This window comes from Neophocaena asiaeorientalis, unplaced genomic scaffold (assembly GCF_003031525.2).
Source record: "Neophocaena asiaeorientalis asiaeorientalis breed wild unplaced genomic scaffold, Neophocaena_asiaeorientalis_V1.1 scaffold398, whole genome shotgun sequence".
Classification (NCBI taxonomy): domain Eukaryota; kingdom Metazoa; phylum Chordata; class Mammalia; order Artiodactyla; family Phocoenidae; genus Neophocaena; species Neophocaena asiaeorientalis.
The window spans coordinates 513,005-539,035 of NW_020173416.1; the positions used below are offsets into that span (position 1 = coordinate 513,005).

The window sequence follows — 26,031 nt, forward strand, 5'->3', positions numbered from 1 at the left end:
CTATATACTAACAATGAACAAGTGAAAACTGACAATAAAAACATAATACCATTTATAATTGCTTCAAAGAAAATTTTAAAATTTACATGTTCAGGATCTATATCCTAAAAAAGTATAAAATGCTGATGAAAGAAATCAATAAATGAAGAGATACACTGTGTTCATGGATGGAAAGACTCAACCTAGTAAAGATGTCAATTCTCTCTAAACTGATCTACAGGTTTAATACAATGTCTATCAAAATCCCAGAACTGTTTTTTGTAGATTTAGACAAGCTTTTATAAAATGTAAATGGAAAGACATTCCCTGGAATAGCTAAAACTATCTTGACAAAGAAGAATAAGGTGGGAGGAATACCTCTACTTGATATTGAGATTTATTATTTAGCTACAGTAAGAAAGATAAGTGGTATTGGTAGAACGATAGAGACAAAGATCAAAAGAACAGAATAGAGAACCCAGCAGCGAATATACCCAACTTATTTTTGACCAAGGGCATAAGCATTTCATTGGAGGCCAGAGAGTGTTTTCAACAAATGGTGCTGGAGGAAATAGATACCCCTAGGCAAAAAAGGGAAATAAACCTCAACCCAAACCTTACACTTAATGCAAAAATTATTCAAAGTTGATACGAGATTTAAATGTATTAAATGTTAAATATAAAACTATAAAGCATTAGGGAAAAAAAACATAAGAGAAAACCGTGAAGATCCAGGGATAAGCAAAGTGACTCTGCTCATAAGACTTGGAGAAACGTGAGAAATCCATGGAGAATTGTCTCTCAGCAGTTTTTTGAGACGTTTACAACCCATCCTGCTGGGAAAGAGTCCAAGACTAGTCTATCTTAATGCCAAGTTCTGTTCTTTAGAAAAGAGTATTAAGGGAAGGTTCCTAAACATGGTTTTCTAGATGATCAAAGAGTTAATACTTCTTCTTTTGAAGAGTAATATTTACTGTAAAATTTATTTAAGAAAATGATGACACACTAAGTTTAAAAAGGTACGTCTTTCGGGCTTCCCTGGTGGCGCAGTGGTTGAGAGTCCGCCTGCCGATGCAGGGGACACTGGTTCGTGCCCCGGTCTGGGAAGATCTCACATGCCGCGGAGCGGCTGGGTCCGTGAGCCATGGCCGCTAAGCCTGCGCATCCAGAGCCTGTGCTCCGCAATGGGAGAGGCCACAACAGTGAGAGGCCCGCGTACCGCAAAAAAAAAAAAAAAAGGTACATCTTTATAATTAGACCCATATATACTAAGCCCCTATACCAGTGACTTGAGTTATTTTCACATATACTATGTATTCTTCTATCATTGATTTCAGCCCTTATAATAAGTTCCACTTATTACTTCTAGTCATTTTCAGTATTTTTCTTGGGTTTTCCAGAAATTAGGATGATACAATCTATAATAATGGTAATTTTGACTTTTTAAAAAGTTATAGCTCCTACTTCTGTTTCTTATCTTGCTACATTGACTAGGATGCTGAAAAATAATAATGATATTGGGCATTCTTGTTTTGGTTTTAATTTTAATGAAAATGCCTTCAAATTTTTAGTGTTAAAAAAGTCAGCTATAATTAAAATCCTAGTGATCAGCTGGGAACATGAAGCACAGCAAATGACCAATATACATTTTTTGGTAAAAAATATAATAAAAATATTGATGTTATCTACATACTTCTATAAGATGGTTTTGTCCCAATATAGTTTCATATCACAACTAGTAATAGTGCTCATTAATGGTAAAAAAATTTAAACAACTTTCAGTTGAAAATCACTATGTCATAAATCTGACAAATTATCTAAAAAAAAAATTTAGGAAGAGAAGTATTGCTCTGAGACAATAGAAGTTAAAGCAAACACATCTCAGGGGCTTACAGAGATTGTGAGAGCATGTGATTTATATTAATATCATGGGAACTAAAATTCCCTAAAATACCCCAAAACAAGGCAACTGGCTGAGCATGAATGTGGACCTATGAAAGAATCAGATTCTCTCTTTTCTGAGAAGTACTGCAGTCTGTATTGAAATATATATTCCCAGTATCTAAATATATTTCATAAAAGTATAAGAGGTACAGAGAAATGACTTCAGTGTCCAAACAGAATATGAAATGACTACAGAATGTATTTTAAAAGAGAGGAAAAACTAACTGTAGGTGGCTATCAAATGCTCCAACATACTTCATAAGGACTTCATAACATACTTCATAACATACTACCATAAGGAGGCTCTAAAATAAATAATAAAGGGCAATTCAATTAAATGTGCAGCTTTTAAAACAGTGTTGGTAAAGTCAAAGTAATACAGAAAAATGTTTATTTTGTAGACATTACTGGACCTTTCTGAGGCTTAATTTCCTCTTTTGTAAGATGAAGATCATATTTATATCACGGTTGTGAACATTAAATAAGAGGATACAAATAAGATAGCTAGCAAGAGGCTGGCACATGGTAGGCACACAATAAATGATGGGTATTATTTATATTATCATCTATATAATACGCTAGATATGAAAAAGCAGAAAGCTGGATGTGTGCTATGATTTCTTCTAACAAGAATTATGCCTATAGATTAGGCAGGACAGAAAAAGAATACAAAGAAACATGGCTATTTTAGGATAATGGAATCACGGGTTAACTTTTATCTCTTTTTAAAGTCTCATTTATTTGTGCAACAATTAAAGTATTTGAAATGACTCTTAAGCATGCCTTCCAAAGATCAGTAAAAATAAAATTGAGAGAAATTGCTGTTTTTTCCCCTACACTTTGTTTTATCCTGTCCTTTTCCCCAGTGAAAACAAAAGGAACATGTATCTGTTTTAACACTTCTGTCCCTTCCCCAGTGAGCAGGGGGTGAAAATGTTCACTATTTTACAGGCACCATAGAGTTGGTGACGACTCCATACTGACACCAGTAACTAAGTATCACAGGATTTTAAAGGGCAAAATTCGAATGTGACGCAAACATAAGAATATTTCTTTCCCTTTTGTCTCTGAAACTGATGCTTCTCTCCTCATTGAATTGGGCGACTTTAGCCCTTGAGGTAAGTCAATTTGTCAAGCAGCTGCAGCCTCCTTATCAGACACAGAGTCACTGTCCTTGAAAAAGTGGACTGAGTCACTTATTCTCAGATGAGAACAGCTTTAACCTTAAATTTCTCTGAGGCTGCTTGAAAGTGAACATGACTACCTTAAACTGAGGCACCTCTCCTGCAATCGGCACCTTCCTATAGGCATTGATAGCAGCTTACCTTATCTTCAGATATCTGTAAACATGAACAAGGTATTAATGCATATGAAAGTACTTTATGAATAGAAAAAAATTACCAACATGTAGAGGATTATTACTGATAGTAGTATCACTAGTCACCATATTCCTATCCTGAATGTGAGTTTATGAGCTGTTCTAAAAGGCTCATATGATGACACCTGATTTAAAGTTACCAAGGCACTGTGCAACTCCATTCACGAACACAGTCAGGTCAGGCTGAGCTTTCTGTACACAGGGCTTCAAAATACAAAACAAACAAAAATCCCTACTTCAGTAGATATACAGAAATATGAAAAGGTAACAGAAATGATCTCTACAATACTAGACCCTTGTATGTTACAGCTACTCCTTTTATAAGGTTTCTGGTGGCCAACACTGTCTGTTGGGTCCACTGGGTCTAATCAAGATCTTTGGTGAAGGAAAGTCAAATTTTTAGAAGACAAAGAAGTCATAAGCTTCTGCTGGACTTAGTCAGAAGCTATTAGACTTACCCCACCAATCTCAGCAGTGCTTAGACCAGTATCTGGCACACAATAAGTACTCAGTAAACAGTATTATTACTAATAACTATAGTAACTGATCATTATTCTTAGATAAGAGAATATAAACAGAACGTAAATTACAATCATGTCCATTTCTGAGTATTTTTAAGTTTTATTAAATAGAAAACATAAAATTGTGGTAATAGGACTAAAGTTTAAATACTAAAAGTAGGATAGCTATCTTCTAGGAGATTTTCCCATTTCTGTGGCAGAGAACTAAAGAATAGATGTAGCTACTGAGAGAATTTCATAAGTACTATATCTTGCATTGCTTATAATAAAGGCAAAATGTGTTGTTGAAACAGCCTGAAGGTTCAAACAGCCTTCCCTAGCCCACGCGGAGGGAAGAATATCTACCAAAGAGAGGGTGTACGGATAAGGAACAAAGAAATAAGAGATTGAATTATTTCCCACCTTTGCCTCTAGGTCTGGTGATGAGCACAAACATTTAGCCTCTGCTTCTCTCCTAAGGTATATTAGGAAAATGATATTGTATATCATTGTATATTTGTGAACTCCTCAAGAGTAAATGGTTCTCTATTGCCATAAAAAGTCTCTCCTAGGGCACAGCAAACATGCCCTTGGGATCGGGGGAAACCCAATGAAAGAATTAAGTTCCAAAGGGTTTTCCAGATGTTTGAGGCTGTATGTGCGGTGCATAAACACATAAACGTACACAAAAAGCTAGCAACCACACTCATGAGCCATGTTCTATAGCCTACTTAATTTATTGTATCTCAAAAGATAGAAATTACACAATCCATAATCACCCTCCATAAGTGCTGTTGTAACTTCAATACATAATACATATTTTCACATGGCTAAATATTTAATGCAAACATTTTTAAATGAGACATATGAGAGGGGGAAAATACTTTGTTTTAAAATGAGAAGATTTGCCTTACAAATTTTTTCTCTAGGACAAATAATCAATCACGCCATAAGAGTCTCCATAAATACACGTTTACTTTAAAGAACTGCTATACAAGCCAATCTTTTAAGGCCAGACTTTGTTTTTTAGTTAATGTTGATAAAGTATTAATAGAATAATTCATGGAGCTGGAAATGCTTTCACTGTAGTGTATCATTCAGACTCAGGTGGAATACTGGCCCTGCCACCTCATAGCTCTGTGACCATGTAAAAATACCTCACCAAGCCTTAGTGTTTTCATTTGTAAAAATAAGGTAATAATACCTAACCTATCAGGGTACTTTGAAAATAATATAATATAATATATAACATAATACAGGACAATATACATACATACACACACGCCTGTATAGGTATCTAACACTGAGTTAACATTGAGCTACTATGGCAGCCACAGTATTGGTAGTTCATTATTATACATCATTCTGCTATGTTTTAGCAGAGGTACTATAAAGATTTCTTAACTACTCTGAGCCTATTTGCTCATGTGTTGAATGGAATGATAAGATCACTTCCATCAAAAGGGTTATTATGATTTGTATCAGTTTCATAGTGATATCACAGGGAGACCTGCATCAAAATCTCCCTGTGATTTAGGAAATTTCCTTTTTTTCTTGTAAATATGCTAATTTGGCTGCCTTGATAATTATGTAAGCAACAAAATTCCTCATTAAAAAAATGGATCCATGACTTTTTCTTATAATCAGCTTCTCTACCATTTTGTGTTTAATGACATGTTCCACCACTGACTCGTCCTTGACCGGAATCATGGAAGTCCACACTGAAACATCTTTTTTGCCAACATGGCTAATTTCAAATGTTGCATAATACAGAATTATCTATCCAATACACATCCTAAAATTTATTCCAGTAACTGCATCTTTTAAAAATGTGATGTTGGGCTTCCCTGGTGGCACAGTGGTTGAGAGTCCGCCTGCCGATGCAGGGGACACGTGTTCGTGCCCTGGTCTGGGAAGATCCCACATGCCGCGGAGCGGCTGGGCCCGTGAGCCATGGCCGCTGGGCCTGCGCATCCGGAGCCCGTGCTCCTCAACAGGAGAGCCCACAACAGTGAGAGGCCCGCGTACCACAAAAAAGAAAAAAAAAAAAAAAAAAAAAAATTTAAAAATGTGATGTTGTTTGCATATTGTGTTACACCAGGACATTCTGCTCATTTTGTCTGAAAACATTTTAAATATCCCTATGTAAACATCAACTGTAAACAACTGATTGCCATTTCTTTATGGACAAAATCTTCCACCTGTAGGGATGTAGGAAAACATAACATCTAGTAAATGTTTTTATTATTTATTAAAAAAAAGGGTTATTATGAGGTTCGAATGATAAGATACACATACAAAGCCTAATGTTTGGTTCATAGATGGCTCTAAAAAACATGAAAACTGATAGTATGTGAAGTATCTTCTCAGCTTAAGTAAAAACAGATTTCTGCTGTAATGACCAGAGTGTTTATTTTGAATCTATTTTTATTACAGTTAGAAGTTATCCAGAGAATTATGCGTAGTAGAAGAAAATGGTGGCCATTGAGCTATGTGACCTCCTATATATTCTCTATATAGAATACCTACATATCCTCCAAAACAAAAAGAACAAGAACAAATAAATTAAATAAAACCCATACATTCAGCACGATTACAGGCCAAGAATGTCTAAACTTCAAAGTATCGTAAGTGAAAACGGAAGAATGCCAAACTCCAAAGAATGATCTCTCACATTCCATGTAAATGTTTCACATATTCAGAAAGTGGATCCATAATTGAAATAAACACGAACAGCAAAAACCATACAAATAGAAATAAAATTAATCTATCTGTAAGTGAATAAGCAAATCACAGTGGAGGTGGTGTGTGTGTGTGCGCGCGTGTGAAAAAGAGAGAGAGAGAAGGGGAGGGAGGGAGAGAGAGAGGGAAGGAGAAGTAACCTTGAAAAAAGATTTTTGAGTACTATTACTCTAAGGCTAAAGACAAAAAGAGCTCTACACAAATATTCTAGCTAGTAAGTTGGCTGGAATTTCTAGAACTACTTTATGTGTACTCTAGGATTAAGCAAATAAATAAATACATTGTGGATAATGAGAGTCAAGTTTCTCACTGACAGAGAAAGGAGTTCACAAATAAGGAAAGAGAGAAGACTAAACTGTGTGGAACTGGATTGGAATGGGAAGGATCAATACAAACTCATGGTTTTAAAAATGAATATAGACAGACATAAAAATAGATGTAGACATATGTGTGCTCTGTCCCCTAAGAGGATCTAGAAACTATAATACCACTGCATCAATGAGTACACCTAGCACCTGAGTCTTGGCTTCTAAATGTCACTCTTTATTTAAAAAAATCAAGCTCTTTAAAGTCAATGACTGAATCCAGATCCAGACAGGGAAAGTGTAAGAGGGTCTCGAACATCTGTGGTTCAAAAAGTGATGGGATGGGCACAAGTCAAAAGGATGCAGGAGAAGACCTGAGCAAAGCATTAAAATGGTGACAGTAATAGATTACAACCGCAGAACAAAATGAGAATCCTTGAGCTTGTAGTGATGTAAATAAATAAATAAATGAATAAATACATACGGGGGAGAACAAATGCTAAAAAATACCATTTGGGAGACACCACAGGGATCATTAACTCAGGCAAGAGTCATCAATGCATGCTAAAATTAGCTGGTGAAAGTACGGCGAGAAACAGTGCTTACACAATCTCAAAGTACCTCAACACAAGACACGTATTAATGCCAAAGGGAAAAAAGGTAATTTTATATAGAAGAAATATGGTTGACACCACCTCAATCAAGTGATCAAAATGAACACTGTCAGTAAAGGAACACAACAGTACCGTATATCTCCTAAGATAACGTAGTGGGAAGGACCCAAAATCACTTCTGTGGTATTCTCACCAAAAACGCACAACTTGGACTTCCCTGGTGGCGCAGTGGTTGAGAGTCCGCCTGCCGATGCAGGGAACACGGGTTCGTGCCCCGGTCCGGGAAGATCCCACATGCCGCGGAGCGGCTGGGCCCGTGAGCCATGGCCGCTGAGCCTGCGCGTCTGGAGCCTGTGCTCCGCAACGGGAAAGGCCACAGCAGTGAGAGGCCCGCGTACCGCAGGAAAAAAAAAAATGCACAACTTGAATACACGAACAAAACTCAGACAAAGTCAAATTTAGTGGTATTTTACAAAATAATTGGCCAGTGCTTTTTAAAAAATGTCAAGGTCATAAAAGGTGGGGCGGGGGGGAAGAATGAGGAACTATTTCAGATTATGGGACCCTAAGGAGACATGGCATTAAGTGCAACGTGTGACCTGCACCGGACTCGGATCAGAAAAAAAACCATTAGTGGGCCGACTGACAAAATCTGAATGATGGGTAAAAAAGATAAGGTATTGTATCAGTGTTAGCTGTAGTCATCTGAGATGGTAATATTTGGTGAACCAACATGAAGAGTATGTAAAATTCTTTGTATAGTTGACATCATTTTTTTGGTATTAAATATAAAATTTTCAAAATGAAAAGTTAAAAAAATTAGAGAACTTATGTCCAACTACCTCACATCCGCACCACCCTCCGGTATGCAAACACTTGTATGTTTCCTGCTTCTTTCCCCCTATTTTTCTTCAACTTTTCCCTCTAATGCATTAGAGGAATGAAGAGACAATAGCAATGCAGCTCCTTGGGAGCACGACTGCTACTAAGCAAAGGGCACTTGGATATTACTGTCCCACTATAAACAAAGCCAACTGGGCTGATCAGACCCTGGGGAAGGGTGCCCTGTGATGGAGTCAAAGCCATCCCCATGCAGTGACATTTACTAAACTCAAGTTTATTTCCCAGGAGGTGGTTGCTGTGAACTAAGACCCATGTAAGGCTATGAGGACAATCTGCCTGCGTGAAGGGGATAAACAGGGCCTCCCTATTTCACCCCCACTCCCCAAAAAAGTGCTGTTGAGATTTAAAACACACTACTGACAGCCCTGAACTTCGTGTCTTTCTCCACAAAACCGGGTTCTTCTGTATTTCCTAGCTAGCTAAGGAGCACCACTTCCTCCCTGGTAACTTCAGCAGAAATCAGAAAGGCACTGGACTCGCGTCTCATCTCCTGCACCCAAGCAGTCACCGAGTCCACTGGTAGAAACTCCTTCAGCTCTCTTTTCTATCCTCTTCCATCTTTGAAGCTGATACAAAGTTCAGGGCCAAGGTCAGGCAACTTGACCACAGCCTCTGTCCCCTAACTGGTGCCCCTCCAGTCCCGTGTTCACGCAGAGGTCAGAGGGCTTCTCCTAAAGCCCGGATCTGATCACGCTGCTCCTTGGGTGCCAATTTTCCGGGAGGCCTCAGGGTCACTGGGGTAAAAGCTGAGCAGGACACGGGGGCGGCTCCACCGTCCGACCTGCTTCTCTCCAGTTTCATCTCCCGGTGGCTCTTGCTTCCACACCGTACACCCAGCTGTGCTGAACTCAGGTCAAGGATGCCCTCCTCAGAGCAGTCTTCCTCACCACCTCCAGACAGAAGAGCTGCCTGCCCTCCTGAGCCCACGCACCGTGCAGACTTTTACCACAGCACCGAAGCACTTAGAGGATTTGCTTCTCTGTTCACAAATCTACATTCTCCATCGGATAGGAGTCCCCACACCAACAGCGTCCATCTACCTGGACCGGAGTCAGAGCTTTGCATGTGCAATTCCATTTAACCCTCACACATATTATTCCCATTTTACACATGAGGAAACTGAGGTTGTAAGAGGGTCAGTAACTAGTTCAAGTCCCGAGAGCTAGTCAGTGGTGAAACTGGGATTTGAATGCAGGTCTACCTGGTGAAGAGCCCAAACGCTTTACTACCATTTGCTTTGTCTCTTTTTCTAACCCCAGAGAGTAGCAGAGGGAACGGTGCATAATCTATGCTTGAAGAATCTTCGATGCATGTTTCACATAGCGTACAGTTCAAACAGCAGTTATTAGGCACATTTTTCAGAATGTTTTAACTGAGCAGCAATTAACACATATAATGCTGTGTATTGAGAGAGTGGAAAATGCTAAAAGATGAAGCAATGTTTTCTGTTCTCTGAATCAAACTCCTGATTTCTCACACTTAATCACATCCAATCCACATAAAGTGACAGCGGGAAGAGAAGAGGACAGCAGAGCATGCTACCGAAATGTTACTGCTGAATGTATTCCCCTGGCAAATAGGAAGAGGAGTACTACAGGGCCAAAAGGAACACAGGCTTCCAGCTCACACAGAACTGGATGTGAACTGCAGTTCTATAGCTCACAAGCTGGGCAGGTCATGTAACCTCATCTTCTAGGTCACGTGACCTCATCTAAAACACAGCGAACGGTAACTACTTTGCAAGGCTGCTTTAAAGATGAAGTGCAGTGATGTGCACTTAGGACAGACACAGTCCACAGTCTCCTTATCTTCCCCCTGTGATGCCAGTGACAAGAGGGTGAAATCTTTAAAGGAAGAACCCATTATTCATAAGGAAGGACCTTCTCAAGGTCTCCAAACATTTGCAGAACCTAGTAATACGGATGTTCGCTTAACTTTAATCATTTTAGGAAAAAAGGCACATTGATCTCTTGCTCATATGTGGACAAACGTGCTTCTGATTTGTTTGCTTCCACATGAGAAGCAACTAGCTGGTCAGAAATCACCATCGGCAAAATATGGCAAGTTAATACAAAATAGTATCAATCTAAAAGCACCAGGCCACTCTCTAAGGAAACAGTTGCATTATTCCGAGCAAATCATTTTATTTGCATGTAAGGGGGAAGCAGCATGGTCTAATCATCATTCATGGCAAGAACGTTGGACTGAACGTCAGGAGTCTCGGCCTTGCCACTTTAAAGGTGACCTTGGACATGTTTTTTAAGATTTAGTATTCATTTATTCAACAAATACTTACTGAGTGTCTGTAAGATCCCTGTTCTCATGGAATTTATATTCTAATGGAAGAAGAAAGACATCACATAATAAATAGACAGACAGATAGAGGGGAAGAAGTTAGCAGACAGGGGTAAGTGATTAGAAGAGAAAAATGCTCATAAAATAGGTTGTGACTGGGTGGATGTAGTCATTTTGGAAATGGTGACATTTAGGATAAAATCTGAGGACGTAACTTCTTCCTTTTTGGACACCCACATCCCTCTCTATAAAATGTGACTACTGAACAAGGATGCTTTTGAACGTGTCTTCTAGTTCTAGGAATTTGTGATTTCATGGCTATTAGAGAAGTACTCGTGTGAACACATATTTTTAACATCAAATATTATCCTATATTTAAGAAAATCATTTATGGCAATGAGTCTTAGCTCTGAAGACATTTAAGGTAACAGTAATTCTTCTGTAAGGAACTAAATATAGCTTCGCACACTTAACTTTTCCTACTGATCTTTGTCGGAGCTCTGTCTGACAAGGAAGTGAGTATTTTGTTGATGTTTTGGCAAATGAAGCCAAGCTGGCCTCTGATGAGAAGGGCTAATGTATCCTTCCATGTATAAATGAATTTGTAATGAGGTTAGAAGTTGTCTTAAACTAATTCTTTCTGTTGATCACTTACAACCACAAATTCAGACAGACTGAAATTTTACGAAGTGAAATGAAACTCTAAGCCACATGTTCTTTTTTACATAAAAACAGAAAAAAAAATTAAGGTGATGGGGTATGAAATTTTTTAAGGAAACATCAGTATTTTGACCCATATTTTTCATGTACCAGTTAACTAGAAAATTACAAAACCTGAAAAACTCAGATAAATTGTACCAAGGGAATTAACACATTACATTCATTCCCCTCCCCCTCTACCTTCCTCCCCCCGCTCCGTCTCCCCGCTGCTCACCAAGCTGGGGCACATTTCTGGGACGGAAACGAAGGCCTTTCAAGCTGTTGAGAAATGAGGGCCCGTATTCTGCAGGAGCTGGCTGGTTTCCCAGCAACACATTGATTAGTGGGATCACTACTTTGGGCACCTTGAGGATAATTAAATATTAAGTCCCTATTTGATGTATGCAAAGTCTGCCTAAGAGGATTACCAGCCTCAGTGAAGGTAGCAGTCCCACATTTTCTGGTAATTGAACATTGCAATGTCATTACCTATTCTTCTCTTTACACTGTAAGACTGTCTCTATCCTTAATATTACCTTTGAGGATGGAGAAGGAGATAGGGAGAAATTAAGAAAATGAGAGCCTGTGCAATCAACACTTCGGGGTCTTCTAGGTGTTTGGGATATGGAGATGAAGACGACCTCTGTCGAAGAAATGACAGAGGTGAGCAAACCATCCTCTGACTCCTCTGGTTCAAGGCTCCATTTTACATACCAAACAGCCAAGGCTCACAGTTTAAGAATCTTCTCCAAGATCAAAAACAACAGTGGAGGGAGGATGGAGACACATGCATATGATTTGTCCACCAGCGCCCCAATCTTTCTACTGGTCTAGTGAGAGGTAACACAGTTTTTTGAAAACAGTAATGGAGTCCACCTCAAATTTAAACTATGGGCATAGTTCTACAGCATTCCAGAGGTTGTTGCTACTTCCATTCTGATGCTACAGATTTTTTGCATTCATTTTCTAAATAGCAAACAGCTATTTTATAAGGCAGCGTTCCCCTACCAAATTCACTTGCCCTCCAAAATAGATCTGAATAAGCAAGGCGAGGCTGACATAGAAAACTTAACTTTTAAAGGAGGAGAAGGAGGAGACACTCAGTGATTTAATTTATTTTGAAGAACTCTACAAACAAATAACATAATTAAGCCACTATGGTAGTTTTTTTTTTAATTGAAGCATAGTTGACTTGCAGTGTTGTATTAGCTTGAAGTGTATGACATAATGATTTGCTACTTTTATAGATATACTCCATATACAGTTATTATAAAATATTGGCTATATTCCCTGTGCCGTACATTACATCCTTGTAACTTATTTGTTTCACACCTAATAGCTTGTACCTCTTAATCCCCTCCACTTATCTTGCCCTCTCCCTACCACTCTCCCCTCCGGCAGCCATTAGCTTGTTCTCTGTACCTACGAGTCTGTTTTGTAATATCCATTTGTTTTATTTTTTTAGATTCCACACAAAAGTGACAACATACACTGTTTGTCGTTCTCTGACTTACTGGGTTCATTCAGGTTTTTTGTTACATCTTACAGAAAAAGGCCAAAAGTCAACCTTTTTGGCCAACCTAATATTTCACTAAGCGTAATACCCTCCCTAATATTTCACTAAGCGTAATACCCTCCAGATCCATCTGTGATGCTGTAAATGGCAAGATTTCATTCTTTTGTACGGCCTAGTAATATGCCACTGGAGATATATATCTGTCTATCTATATATCTCACATTTTCTTTATCCATTCAACTGTTGACAGACACTTAGGCTACTTCCATATCTTGGTTATTGTAATCAGTGCTGTTATGGACGCTGACATGTATGTATCTTTTCGAATTAGTATTTTCATTCTTTTTGGATATACACCCAGGAGCGGAACTGCAGGATCATATGGTAGTTCCATTTTTAATTTTTTGAGGAACCCCCCTACTGCTTTCTATAGTGGCTGCCCCAGTTTACACACCCACCAACAGTGCGCTAGGGTTCTCTTTTCTCCACATCCTTACCAGCCACATGTAAAAAAATGAAATGAGAACATTTTCTCACAACTTATATAAAAATAAACTCAAAATGGATTAAAGACCTAAATGTATGGTAGTTTCCTTATTTCTACTACCAAATACTTTAAGAAACTCAGATCATTAGCTTCCAAGGACCAGGAAATTGTTTTTATACAGAGGGAAAGTAGGAGGAGGTAGAAAATGTAAAAAGCGAAGGAGACATGAGATGACTTTTACTAAAGTCAAGAGATACCCTGGAGAGATGTTTGTTGGGGGCCTGAAAAGCTCACAGCACCAGAGGAAACACTGGCCAAACGAGGAGCAACACACAGACTTTGCAAATGAGATACAACAGTGTGTATTCAGTGAAATTAAGGTCAAGTCAGTTTAGAAAAGTGCATGGAAAAGGAGTCTTAACAAAGCTAAGCTCCCTTAAATACTGTCTTTGGAACAAGTTCAGCTAAGATGAAATTAAAATCTCAGAAATAGCCAGAAGTCACTGAAGTTATCTAAAAGCTGCAACTTGTTCTCTGAATAATTGGAACATCAAGGAAAACTCAAAAGAAGAAATAGTGGTTATACTTATGTTATTTCTGAAGCGTTTAGACCCAAATATCAGAGTGTATGTTCTAATGTGTCAACACAACAGGTAAGATGGATATTTTCCTCTTTTCCCAGTTTCCACATTGCTTCATAACGTTTCCGGTGCACAGACCTGACATAAAGTGAGGCTCCAACCACAGAAGCCGGCCTCATCGTCCTGCCAGGACAGAGGCATCAAGGAAGATGCAACTGAAAAAGGCTGAGAACTTGAAAAATGGAGGTTCTGTCAGAAAAGTACATAAAAGTCAGAGCATTCATTTGTTTCAGGATGAGTCAGAACTTAAGGTTCCACACGGCAAAAATAATGTGACCTAGTTTGGAGCTTACCTCCGAGATGCTTTGGGGACCTTCGGGTCTGCTGAAAACAAGCACACCTCGAGCATTCACTATGCCAGGGGCCTGGAGTATATGCCATAGCCCATTGCATTAGTGTTCCCAGACTGCTCCTGAAAAAGCCCGTTAGTGGTCTCTTGATGCAATTCCAAGTGAAATGCTGAGACTAAATAATGTGATATGGTCATGATGCTTCAGAGAGTATTATTCAGATACTAGTGACTTTTAATACAATCCATTTCAGCAATTTGGCAAGATTAGAGAATCTTTGATAAGTCCATCTTGTTTGAATCTCAAATTCCCTAACTCTGAAGAACAGATAACAGTATTTACCTGTTTCTCTCACAGAGGGAAATAAGAATATGTGAGGTAATTCTAAAGATGCTCTGAGAGGAGCCTCGAGATGTCCTTAATATTTGGTTCTCTTCTAAAAAGAAGTTCATTGTTCTTTAAATGAAATAATAAGGAAACAAACAGAAATGATAAAGCAAAGCTTTAAAGTTAGAAGGTACATTGAGTTGGAATCAGACTTCTAGGAAACTCTTTTGCAGACTAGATTAACCTAGGAAGTCTTATTTTCTAACTTTTATTGGCCTGTAGCCTACTCTGCAAGCTAAAGCACTTGATTAAGTGCTGACTCTTAGATCCTACGCTTTCAGGACGCATCAGTTTAGAATCTAAGCCAAAATTCAACAGCCACCGTATTTCGATTTAGGAATTGGCCTTTCCACTTAATCAACAAGCATTTAAGCTCTGAACGTGTGCACAGCATACTTAGAGGGATTTGAAAACTGATAGGTGTATCCTCCAGGGTTTCTCCGTTTTCAGGTAGTGGGGAGACAAAACTTTTAGTAGTAGTAGTAACAGCAGTAATAATGATAATAATAGATCAAATGTGTGGACCTCAAGGTTCAATGAATTAAGATTGAAATGGTCAGGGAAGGGTCCAGAGAGGTGATGGACTGAGTGAGCCCTGAAGGATGATATGGAGGAACCAAGATCTCGTGTGCCTGCTGCATTTTGTCTGTGTGTATACAGAAGAGAAGGGAGGGCATAATAGTGCCTGGGCAGAGCATAAAAGAAATGAAATAGCTATACTGCATGCTGAATTTCCACTTAGATCTGCATTTCTCCAGGGAAAGGGTGAGCTGCCATAATTAACTGATACTATGAAAAATCCCGACTGTACCCTATGAAGAGAAAAATTGGATACACGTTAGGTGACTGAGGCATCATCTACTATGCATATTCAAACATACGGAAAAATAAAAACAAAATCTGTTGCACATATTTAACGACTACAGAGTTGGACTGACGAACACACTGGGAAGTTTGCATGAGCAAGCTGGTTACTCACCTGAAGGTGGTTTAAAGTAATCAAGAAATAGCAGTCAGATGCTCCCTTACCTGTCTCTGGGGCCAAGTGGCTTTGAGGATGGCCTCCGTTCTAAAGAACACAAGGAGCCTGCCATCCTCCTCGGTCAGGTGAAATGACTGTTCCAGAATCTGCAGCACTTGAATGCGGGGCCTCACGGGCCAGGCGTCGTCAGCACAGAAAGGCCGCAGCCACTCCAGCAGGTCCTCAGAGGACACCAGCTCTTCTCTGCAAAATCAAGGGTTAGATTAAAAAGAAAAAAAAAAAAGACTTAGTAGTTTCTAATTCCAGTAATCAAATGTGGTGACTGATCTAAACAACTGTTTGTTGGGTGACTTTATTTTTTTTCCTACTGCGAGGAAAAATGTAGGTTTTAAACGGCTTAAAGCAAACCACATTAGGTGTTTAAAAACTATGTAAAATGCATGTGATTTTTAAACAGTATCATATTCAAATGAGTTACAGAAAGCAGATAAACATAATATGTTCTTAGCTACTCCATTTCTTAAGCAAAGTTTATTAAGAAGCACGGCTTATTTCAAAGTTCTATGAAGATGTATGCCCAGTGCCCATCCAGTTCCCAGGGCTTAAAAGACTCCCTTTTTGGGCTTCCCTGGTGGCGCAGTGGTTAAAAGTCTGCCTGCCGATGCAGGGGACATGGGTTTGTGCCCCAGCCCAGGAAGATCCCCAAATGCCGCGGAGCGGCACAGCCCCTGAGCCTGTGCGTCCGGAGCCTGTGCTCCGCAACGGGAGAGGCCACAACAGTGAGAGGCCCGTGTACCGCAAAAATAAATAAATAAATAAATAAAGAGTCTCTTTGTATTGAATTGAATTGACAACTAGCTCAATGGGCAAAATTAAAGATTTTCAAATGAAACAGTTTTCAATAGAACACTGCTTTACCGTGATAACCGTTTCTATTGATAATAGTTCACATAGGAGGGTGCTAGAGTCTTGGATAACCAGGTAGGCATCTGGAAAAAATCTTTGATTGAAATATTATTTTAGTCTTGGCAAACAAAATAACTCTTGTAATACAATTTTCATGAATGGCTTATCTCATCAACTAGTTAATAACTTTGAATTCAAAGAAAAAGAAAAAAGTATGGTTCATTTCTACTAATGATACTAATAGTGCCAGGCATCATTAGGTAATTTTATATAAACTATTACTAGTTGACAATAACTATACAAAGTAAATATATTTACTTTGTAAATATTTTATTGAAAAATTTTTCAGTTTTATTGAGATATAATTGGCATACAACATTGTATTAGTTTAAGGTGTACAACGTCATGATTTATGTATATATACTGCAAAATAATTACCACAGTAAGTTAACATCCATCATCTGATATAGTTACAAACTTTTTTTCCTTGAGATGAGGACTTTTAAGATCTCTCTTAGTAACTTCCAAATATGTAATATATTGTTAACTATAGTCATGATGCTGTACATGTAAATTCCATTTTATAGATGAGGAAACAGACTTCATGGAAGTGATAGTGTATGCCCACAACAACTATACTAGTGCAGTATGACCCCAAAGTCCATGTTCTTTCTACTATTTTTCTGTGATAGAATTTAAATAAGGGGTTAGAGTATCAAATTTGATACTACCTTAAAAATAAAATATGAATGTGTGATTATTAAAGAACTGGGAGGTCTAAAAGAATTTGTCGAAGGGGACATTTGTACAACTTTCTATCCAGTACTAGAATCTTTTCATTTATAATCCCAAATGGACCATCTCAGGAAAACAACTTATTTGATGATGATGTCGATGAATTACTACCACCGATGACTGTCAAGAGGTCACTCATACAGAAGCCTCACTTCCACAAGGCCCTAGAGATCCAGGCTAAAGCACTGACTTATATATATTCTTTTATAACCAGATCCTTAGGCTTTCACCAATAAATCACCTACATCAAGTTCCAAATTCCATGAACTAACAAGACCACATAAAATTTTTTTAAAACTTCTGAGAATAAAACTCTACAATACCACTGAGTATTTCTCTCAGTGTGCATTCTATAATATACTTGCCAATACAATTTCAGGGCAATTTAAATTAAAAAAAAAAGTTCGTTATTTGTATTTAGGAATAAAATATGTTACAAAATGCCATGGACAACTGGTTCAAGCATTTCCTAAATTTACAGACATTTGTTAGTTTTATCTATGAGTGCCACTCTTTATATGTATCAGCAATGTCAAAACTGGGGTGCAAAGGAAGCAGAATGCTATAAATATTTCCTGGATATCTACTACTTGAAAAGCAAACAGACAGTACTGTGTAGTGGAAAGAGCAGTATTTTGGAATTTGATGGACCTATGAATCTTTTCCAACAACTCTCAATAAAAATCATGAATGTCATCATTCCCGTCTTACAGTTAAGTAGACAAAGGTCCTGAAAGTGTCTCTGTTGGAGTCTTTGCAACCAAGATAACTTAAATAAAGTACCCAGAACTGCATGTGGCACAGAGGAAGGATTTAATAAACAGCAACCATCATCCGAATAATCACCATCATTTTATTATCAGCATCAACAGAGTGCTAGCTTGTACTGGATGATCAGGGATGGACAATTATATGATCTGTGCCTTCAAAGAATTAGTAACACAACGAAACAGAAAGACTTCACAAATGACTATTCTCTAAATATTAACATAATATAAATGTGAACAGTTGTTTTGAAGAAAGAGTAAAATCAGGGAAGGCTTCACAGAGGACGTGGCCTCTGAACCAGATCACAAAGGGCAAATGGAAGGCACATAAGTGGAAAGATGGGAAAATATAATCCAGATAAAGAGAAGAGCAAGGGGGAAAAAAAAAAAGTCCAAGATTTCAAAGGACATAGCATGTTCAGGGAGCAATAAAAGCACAGATGGCTGGGGGTCAATCAGAGGAGACAGCAAAGTGAGGACAGGTCTCCTGACCTGGATAACCAGGAGCTCGCACACAGGCTGAAAAGGTGGCGCACATTCAAGCTCTGAAAACACAGGCTTTGCAGACATCAGCCCAGATTCAGTTCCCAGAATGACCACTTCCTGACAGCACTACACTGACCAAGAAGTCACGTAACGGTTCTGAGCCTCAGTGTCTTATTTGTAAATTGTAGATAGATAATAACCCCTTACTCGTGGAGTGGTTGAGAATGAAATACATAAAATGAAATAATAAAGCACATAATACATTATCTGGCACATAACGAAGAACTTCAATTAGTGGCAGCAATGATTACTGAGGACATTGGTCTTACCAGGCGTGGAATGGGAATGATGGGGGGTTTCTGAGCAGTGAAATATCAGTCATGTTAGTGCTTAGAGAGGTGTGCAGGCCGGGGCATGCTCAGGCCCTTTCGGTGAGGCCTGCACTGGTCAAATTAAGTGTAATTCAAGAGAAAAGAAGATTAAAGTACATTTTGGGCTTTGCGTCCAAGCCAGTTTCACATAATAAGAAGCTGATATTTTTGACCCTGTCACCCAAGTGCCAAGAGGGGAGCAGGTAGGATGAGCTAGAACGGGAAGAAGCTGGAGTCATGAAGACTGGATGGAAGTTATGAAAATAATGCAAGACCTGCATACAGTGAACAAGAATGAAAACTGTCAATAATAATAATTATGAAAGCTTACTGTGTGCCATGAATTACATCACTTCATCGTCACTATCTTTCTCATGTATTCTGTCAGCATCTCCAGTTTGTGGATAAGGAAGTAACCAAAGAGACGTTTAATAACTTGTCCACAGTTACACAGTAAGTCGTGGAGCCAATATTTGAACTTGGACGATGTTACTGCTTTGTCAATCACTATGCAATGCTACTGAACCAAATGGGGGCAAATTCCAGAACACTGTGGCAGTAGATTAAAATTATTCAGGTACTGATGTGATACAGAGAGATTATTATCATAGCGTTTCCCAAGTCATTAGATTTAGATTCCTTTTACCTAACAACTTGCTGTGCAGTTGATAACATTGGACATTTTGGAAAAAACTGCTCTAAGTTGTGGCTGATAGTTCAAATACATAATAAAATTACGAAAACTCATTCCTAAAACAGAAACATTGTGCTCTAGAAGCACTATGTTATAGATGAGCTTGGCTATATACTGTGAACATTTGTGCTCTATAAGACTGCACAGAAATGAAAGGCAGCTCTGTAGGAAAAGCTGTCCAGGAAATCGACCAGACAGTATCTCCTAAAGTTTTTAGCTGCAAAATAGTTTACATTTTAATTTCAATTTGAGTTTTTAAAATTCAGTCTTTCTTATGATTCGGCAAATACACACACACACACACACACACACACATATACAGAGGCAAAGAAAGAAAAACAATGTTAGAATTGTGATAGAATGTTAACAATTGGTGAATCAAGGGGAAGAGAATATAGTCATTATTTTTCAATCTTTGCAACTTTTCTGTGGGTTTGAAATTTTTCAAGATAAGCAGGTGGGTAAAAAATAACCAATTGCAACTTTCTTTTTTTAATAAATGTATTTATTTTTGGCTGCGTTGGGTCTTCGTTGCTGCGTGTGGGCTTTCTCTACTTGTGGCGAGCAGGGGCTACTCTTAGCTGCGGTGCACAGGCTTCTCACTGCGGTGGCTTCTGCTGTTGCAGAGCACGGGCTCTAGGCTCACGGGCTTCAGTAGCTGTGGCACGCAGGCTCAGTAGTTGTGGTGCACGGGCTTAGTTGCTCCACAGCATGTGGGATCTTCCCAGACCAGGGCTTGAGCCTGTGTCTCCTGAATTGGCAGGGGGGTTCTTAAACACTGCGCCACCAGGGAAGCCCCCAATTACGACTTTTACAATGTAAAAAAGAAAAACAAAACAGAATGGGAAGGAAAATGATTCCATTTTTATAGCATTTTATGGAGGCAAGGAGAGGGTTTAATGAGCTTAGGAATAAAAAGAGAACATGATTTCAAAACGTTTTTACCTTATTATAAAAGAGATATACAAATGATTTTAAAAAGATGTGAAATAGGTAATAGAGAAAAATATCTCAGTTTCATTGCAAATATACAGACATTTGCTTCTACCTCTTTCCCTATAATGAGGATTTCCGTGGTGGGGGGAGGTTATTGTACTACACAGGGTAATTCAGTACACTTTTTTTAAAAAAAAATTAACTACTAAAGGAAACACACACACATTCACACAATCAGTTTTGGCCCAAAAGATAAGGAGTCTTCTGAAATACACGAGTAGTTCTATTAACAGAAAAGAACAAGAGCAGCAACAATGACAACAAAACTAGGTTCACCGAATGATTAATTTGAGAATATGATGTTCTACTAGGTAAGTAAGGTAGTATAAGAGGATATGCACAAAACTACAAAGGAACGGAAAAGAAATGCCAACTAAACAAAGGCAATTATTGAATCAAAGAAAAAAGACAGATTCTGAGAATATTAATACGCTGATCCTTTGTATAAGAGTTTGCAGATTCTGCGTGGCATAAACGTATGAAGATACCCCAACCTTGAACTTAAACGATTATGGTCTATTAAAAGAGACAGTAAATATGAAAAGCACTTTATATATCATGATGCACTACACAAAATAAAATTGTTCTTATTTGAGAATGGGAGAAGGAAAGACTGCATTCAGACAAGACAAACATAGACCTCTGTGATTTCTTCTAAATATAAATGTCATAGAACTGGAATGCCTGAAGGGAACAGAAGGTCACTCTGTCCAACCTTCTAGATTGAAGTTATAAACCAGCAGCCAGCGTTTTGTACTGGCTTACACAGTATATACCAATGTTTCAAAATTTAGAAATTTTACACACTGAAGATTTACCAGCTCTTCTTTTTTTCTCCTGCTTTATTGAGATATAATTGACATACAGCACTGTCTAAGGTTAAGGTGTACAGCATAATGATTTGACTTACATATATTGTGAAGATTACCATAGTAAGTTTAGTGAAAATCCATCATCTCATATAGATACAAAAAGGAAAAAGAAAAATATTTTTTTTCATGTGATGAGATCTCTTAGGATCCACTCTCTTAACAACGTAGCTTCCCTTTAAATGCTGGAAGATAAGGACTCACTGGCAGCTGCTTCCCTTAGATAAGGCCTCCTGAGCTCTCAAGTACCCCTCTGCCTCCAAACTTCCTACCTTCCCTTAAGCCCCGTCCACCTTGCTCACTTCCATTACCTGCCTGGCCTCAGTAGGAAATGAGTTTGCAAACTGATCTGTATCATGCTAGGCTAGATGGAGAGAGAAGGACAGGCAGGTGGGCGGGCCCAGGGCGGAGAGCAAGTAAACGTGAATGAGCGAACAGTGAGAGAAGTAAGTGCTCATATTCTGGGTAGGTCCCTGAACTCAGTTAAGGAACCGATCCACACACTGCGCACACTTTCCTCACTACACATGGAACGGGGTGGAGCAGACACTTCCCAGGACAACGTCTTCTATTCATCAGCTCCCGTGAAACAACTGGGGCACCTGACAAAGAGTAAAAGGGAACTGAAAACAAATGAATGCATAACGTGTTAATGGCATTGCAGTAGTATAAAAAGTGTGATTTTTTTTCAAATAATTATCATAATCAAGTTATATTAAAAGATAAATTCCTACAAAGGCAATAATTTTGGTGTGTGCAGAATTCCAGTCTCAACTCGTAACTTTTGGTAAATAAATACTAACAACGTCTTTGTGGCTGCTCTCAAATGTACGCCAATCAGAAAATCTTCTTGAGGTTCATTCATCAATAGAAACATGGACACATCTCACTGTAATGCGGCAGAAACGGCAGCTGTGAAGTAATAAATATCGCCTTAGGTGGCCCCAAGGAACACTGCAGTGGTAGAGTGGATCCACCCTCCTGGTCGGCGACCATGGCTTTCAGCAGGGTTCATATCACAGAACAGAGGGCTCATGCACTGGGGGTACTTGGAGATCATCTGATGATTCACTTTGCCTCACAGAGCGGGAAGAGTAAGAAGAAACTGGATTCAATTTGCTCTAGTGGGCTTTCTTTATCTTTTCCTTTTTTTTTGGGGGGGGGGGTCTTTTGTGTGCTTTAAAAATAAATGTGAAGTCCCTAGGTACCTCCAAAGAGCTCAATGAAGCCTGAACGATCTGACACTGTTCAATATACACGAAGCTTTAAGACAGCTGAAGCTGCTACTGGGATCAAGCAGCAATTCAAACAAACAAAGACTCCTAAAACACGCAACAGTTCTGAAGGAAGTCTTTCTCCCTCTTTGAGTGGGGCACAGAGGAATTCCTCATGAATTATCTGTTCTCTGAGTGGATTTACTTCTGTACATCCTTTTGAGAATCACTAATATACTGGTTCACACTTGTGGGTCTTTTCTGTTAGGAAATTTTTTAAAGGTATATGATGGCAGGGAGTAGAAGAGGAAATAAGGCCAAGGCAGAAAGAAGGAGGTGCAAGCGGTGAGAAAATGGAGGAAAGTAATGCCTTAAGACCTTGCGAAGTTCAGTCTATGGACTAAGTGGCACTTGGGAGCTGGTTGGAAACGCACAATCTCAGGTGCTACCTACACCTACCCAAGTAAAATCTGTATTTTAATAAGATCCCTGGGCAATTCCTAAGCAGAAGGACGTTTGAGAAGCGCTGCCTTAACAGTCCATTGCAGACTCTTCAATGTCAGAAAAAGATGAGATACGGTAAGAGAAATTCACAACATGTCTTTATCTGGGCGACCCCAGACAATCTACAAAACCTGTCTGACCTTCATTTCCTCGTCTGTAAAATGGAGATGACAATAATAGTAATATGATAGGGTGGTTCTGAAGACTGAGTGAGTTGTTAAATAAGAATAAGTAATGGATGTTCATTAGATTTTTGGTTTTAAACCGCATCAAGGTATTTTCTTAGTTCCTGGTTTAGTGGGTATATTATTTTAGAACATTATAATTTTAGCTGTTGAATTTTTTGAAACATTTTTTCCCTAGGCAAACTAATAAACTAATCCTTAACACAAACTAGAAATTTAAAATATACTCTCAAAATATGATGTTACAGATATACATAAATACAGGCACACCTCACCTTATCACACTTCACTTTATCGCACTTTAGACACTGTCTTTTTTTTAACAAATTGGTGGCCACCCTGCATTGAGCAAGTCTACTGATGCCATTTTTCCAAAAGCATTTGCTCAATTCATGTCTCTGTATCACATTTTGGTAATTCTCACAATATTTGAAACTTTTTCATTATTATTATATTTGTTATGGTAATCTGTGATCAGTGATCTTTGATTTTCCTACTGTAATTGTTCTGGCATTTTTTAGCAATAAAGTATTTTTTAATTAAGGTATGCAGAATTTTTTTTAGACACAATGCTTTTTCTGTACAATTAATAGACAACAGTACAGTATAAACATAACTTTTATATACACTGAAAAACCAAAAAAATTTGTGTGACTTGCTTTATTGTGATATTCACTTTTTTGTGGTGGTCTGGAACCACACTCTCAATATCCCTGAGGTGCATCTGTAATGGGAGAAAACATACACGCTCATATAATAAATTTAATAGGCACAAGCCTCTGAATAATGATCGTACTCTCATCTTTAATTGTAGATGTTATAAAAGGTTTTTGTCAGAAACAGACTCACAGACACAGAGGACAGACTAGTGGTTCCCACGTGGGAGTGGGGTGGGGGAGGGATGGATGGGGAGTTTGGGATTAGCAGATGCAAACAATTATATATAGAATGGATAAAAACAAGGTCCTACTGTATAGCACAGGGAACTATATCTAATATCCTGTAATAAACCATAATGGAAAAGAATATGAAAAAGAATATATAAATATATATATTTCTGATGAATCACTTTGCTGTACACCAGAAACACAACATTGTAAATTAATTATACTTCAAAAAGATAATTTTTTTTATTTTTTAAAGGTTTTTGACAAAATGGAGCCCGCGTTTCGGCAGAGCTGGAACTCCTGGCTCGGGGTCTCTCCCCTCCACTGCCACGGAGCTGCCCTGGAGCCCCAAGGGAGGGCGGCCTCACTGAGGCTGCCGGCTCTGGAGGGGCCCCACCGGCCAAAGCCGCGACCATCCTGAGGACCGCGGGCCAGTTCCCTGAAACCTGGACCTCGAAGGCCACCTTTATACACACAAAAAAATGGTTTTTCCATTTGGAAGCCAACATGTCAGAGTAGACACGCCACCCTAAGGGCACTCTCAGAAGGCCTACTGGCTCCCGGGCCCACCAGGAAAGAGCAGCTTCGGCCCAGGTTCGGCGGAGCCAGAGGAGGGCGGGGAGAGAACCATGTGAATGAGCTCTGGAGTCTGAGTGCAGCACAGTTTTCTGAAGAAGCAGGATGCTGATCTAGACGTGGAAAAAGACCAGTCGAGCAGCTGTATTAGAAGACATGTGGTATATACGAAGCTCGTGATCCATGGGGGAAATTTTGCCAGGTGGCTGGCAGGGTCTTGGTGCTCCGGCCGGGTGTCAGGCCTCAGCCTCTGAGGTGGGAGAGCCAAATTCAGGACACTGGACCACCAGAGACCACCCGGCCCCACGTATTATCAATCGGCGAGAGCTCTCCCAGAGATCTCTGTCTCAACACTAAGACCCAGCTCCACTCAACGGCCAGCAAATTCCAGTGCTGGACACCCTATGCCAAACAACTAGCAAGACAGGAATACAACCCCACCCATTAGCAGAGAGGCTGCCTAAGATCATAATAAGGCTACAGACACCCCAAAACACACCACCGGATGCGGAGATATTAAAAGCAGCAAGGGAAAAGCAACAAATAATATACAAGGGAATCCCCATAAGGTTAACAGCTGATCTTTCAGCAGAAACTCTGCAAGCCAGAAGGGAGTGACAGGATGTATTTAAAGTGATGAAAGGGAAGAACCTACAACCAAGATTACTCTACCAGGCAAGGATCTCATTCAGATTCGACAGAGAAATCAAAAGCTTTACAAACCACCAAACCAGCTCTACAACAAATGCTAAAGGAACTTCTCTAGGCAGGAAACACAAGAGAAGGAAAAGACCTATAAAAACAAGAGGGAGGAGATAAGGGGTTATATGTATATGTATAGCTGATTCACTTTGTTACAAAGCAGACTCTAACACACCATTGTAATGCAATTATACTACAATAAAGATGTTTTAAAAAAAACCCAAAACAATTAAGAAAATAGTAATAGGAACATACATATTGATAACTACCTTAAATGTAAATGGATTAAATGCTCCAACCAAAAGACACAGACTGGCTGAATGGATACAAAAACAAGACCCTTATATATGCTGTCTACAGGAGACCCACTTCAGACCTAGGGACACATACAGACTAAAAGTGAAAGGATGGAAAAAG

The 26,031-nt window shown here is 38.9% G+C and overlaps 1 protein-coding gene across 2 annotated transcripts in view; it reads right to left on the reverse strand.

Moving 5' to 3' along the window:
• The window catches only part of NBAS (NBAS subunit of NRZ tethering complex), a 332,635-nt gene that overhangs the window by 28,688 nt on the left and 277,916 nt on the right, over nt 1–26,031 (reverse strand). For both annotated transcript variants that reach the window (XM_024747243.1, XM_024747242.1), the window contains one exon: nt 15,710–15,905. In XM_024747243.1, coding sequence (XP_024603011.1) covers nt 15,710–15,905 — 196 coding nt within the window. The remainder of the gene's footprint in view (nt 1–15,709; nt 15,906–26,031) is intronic.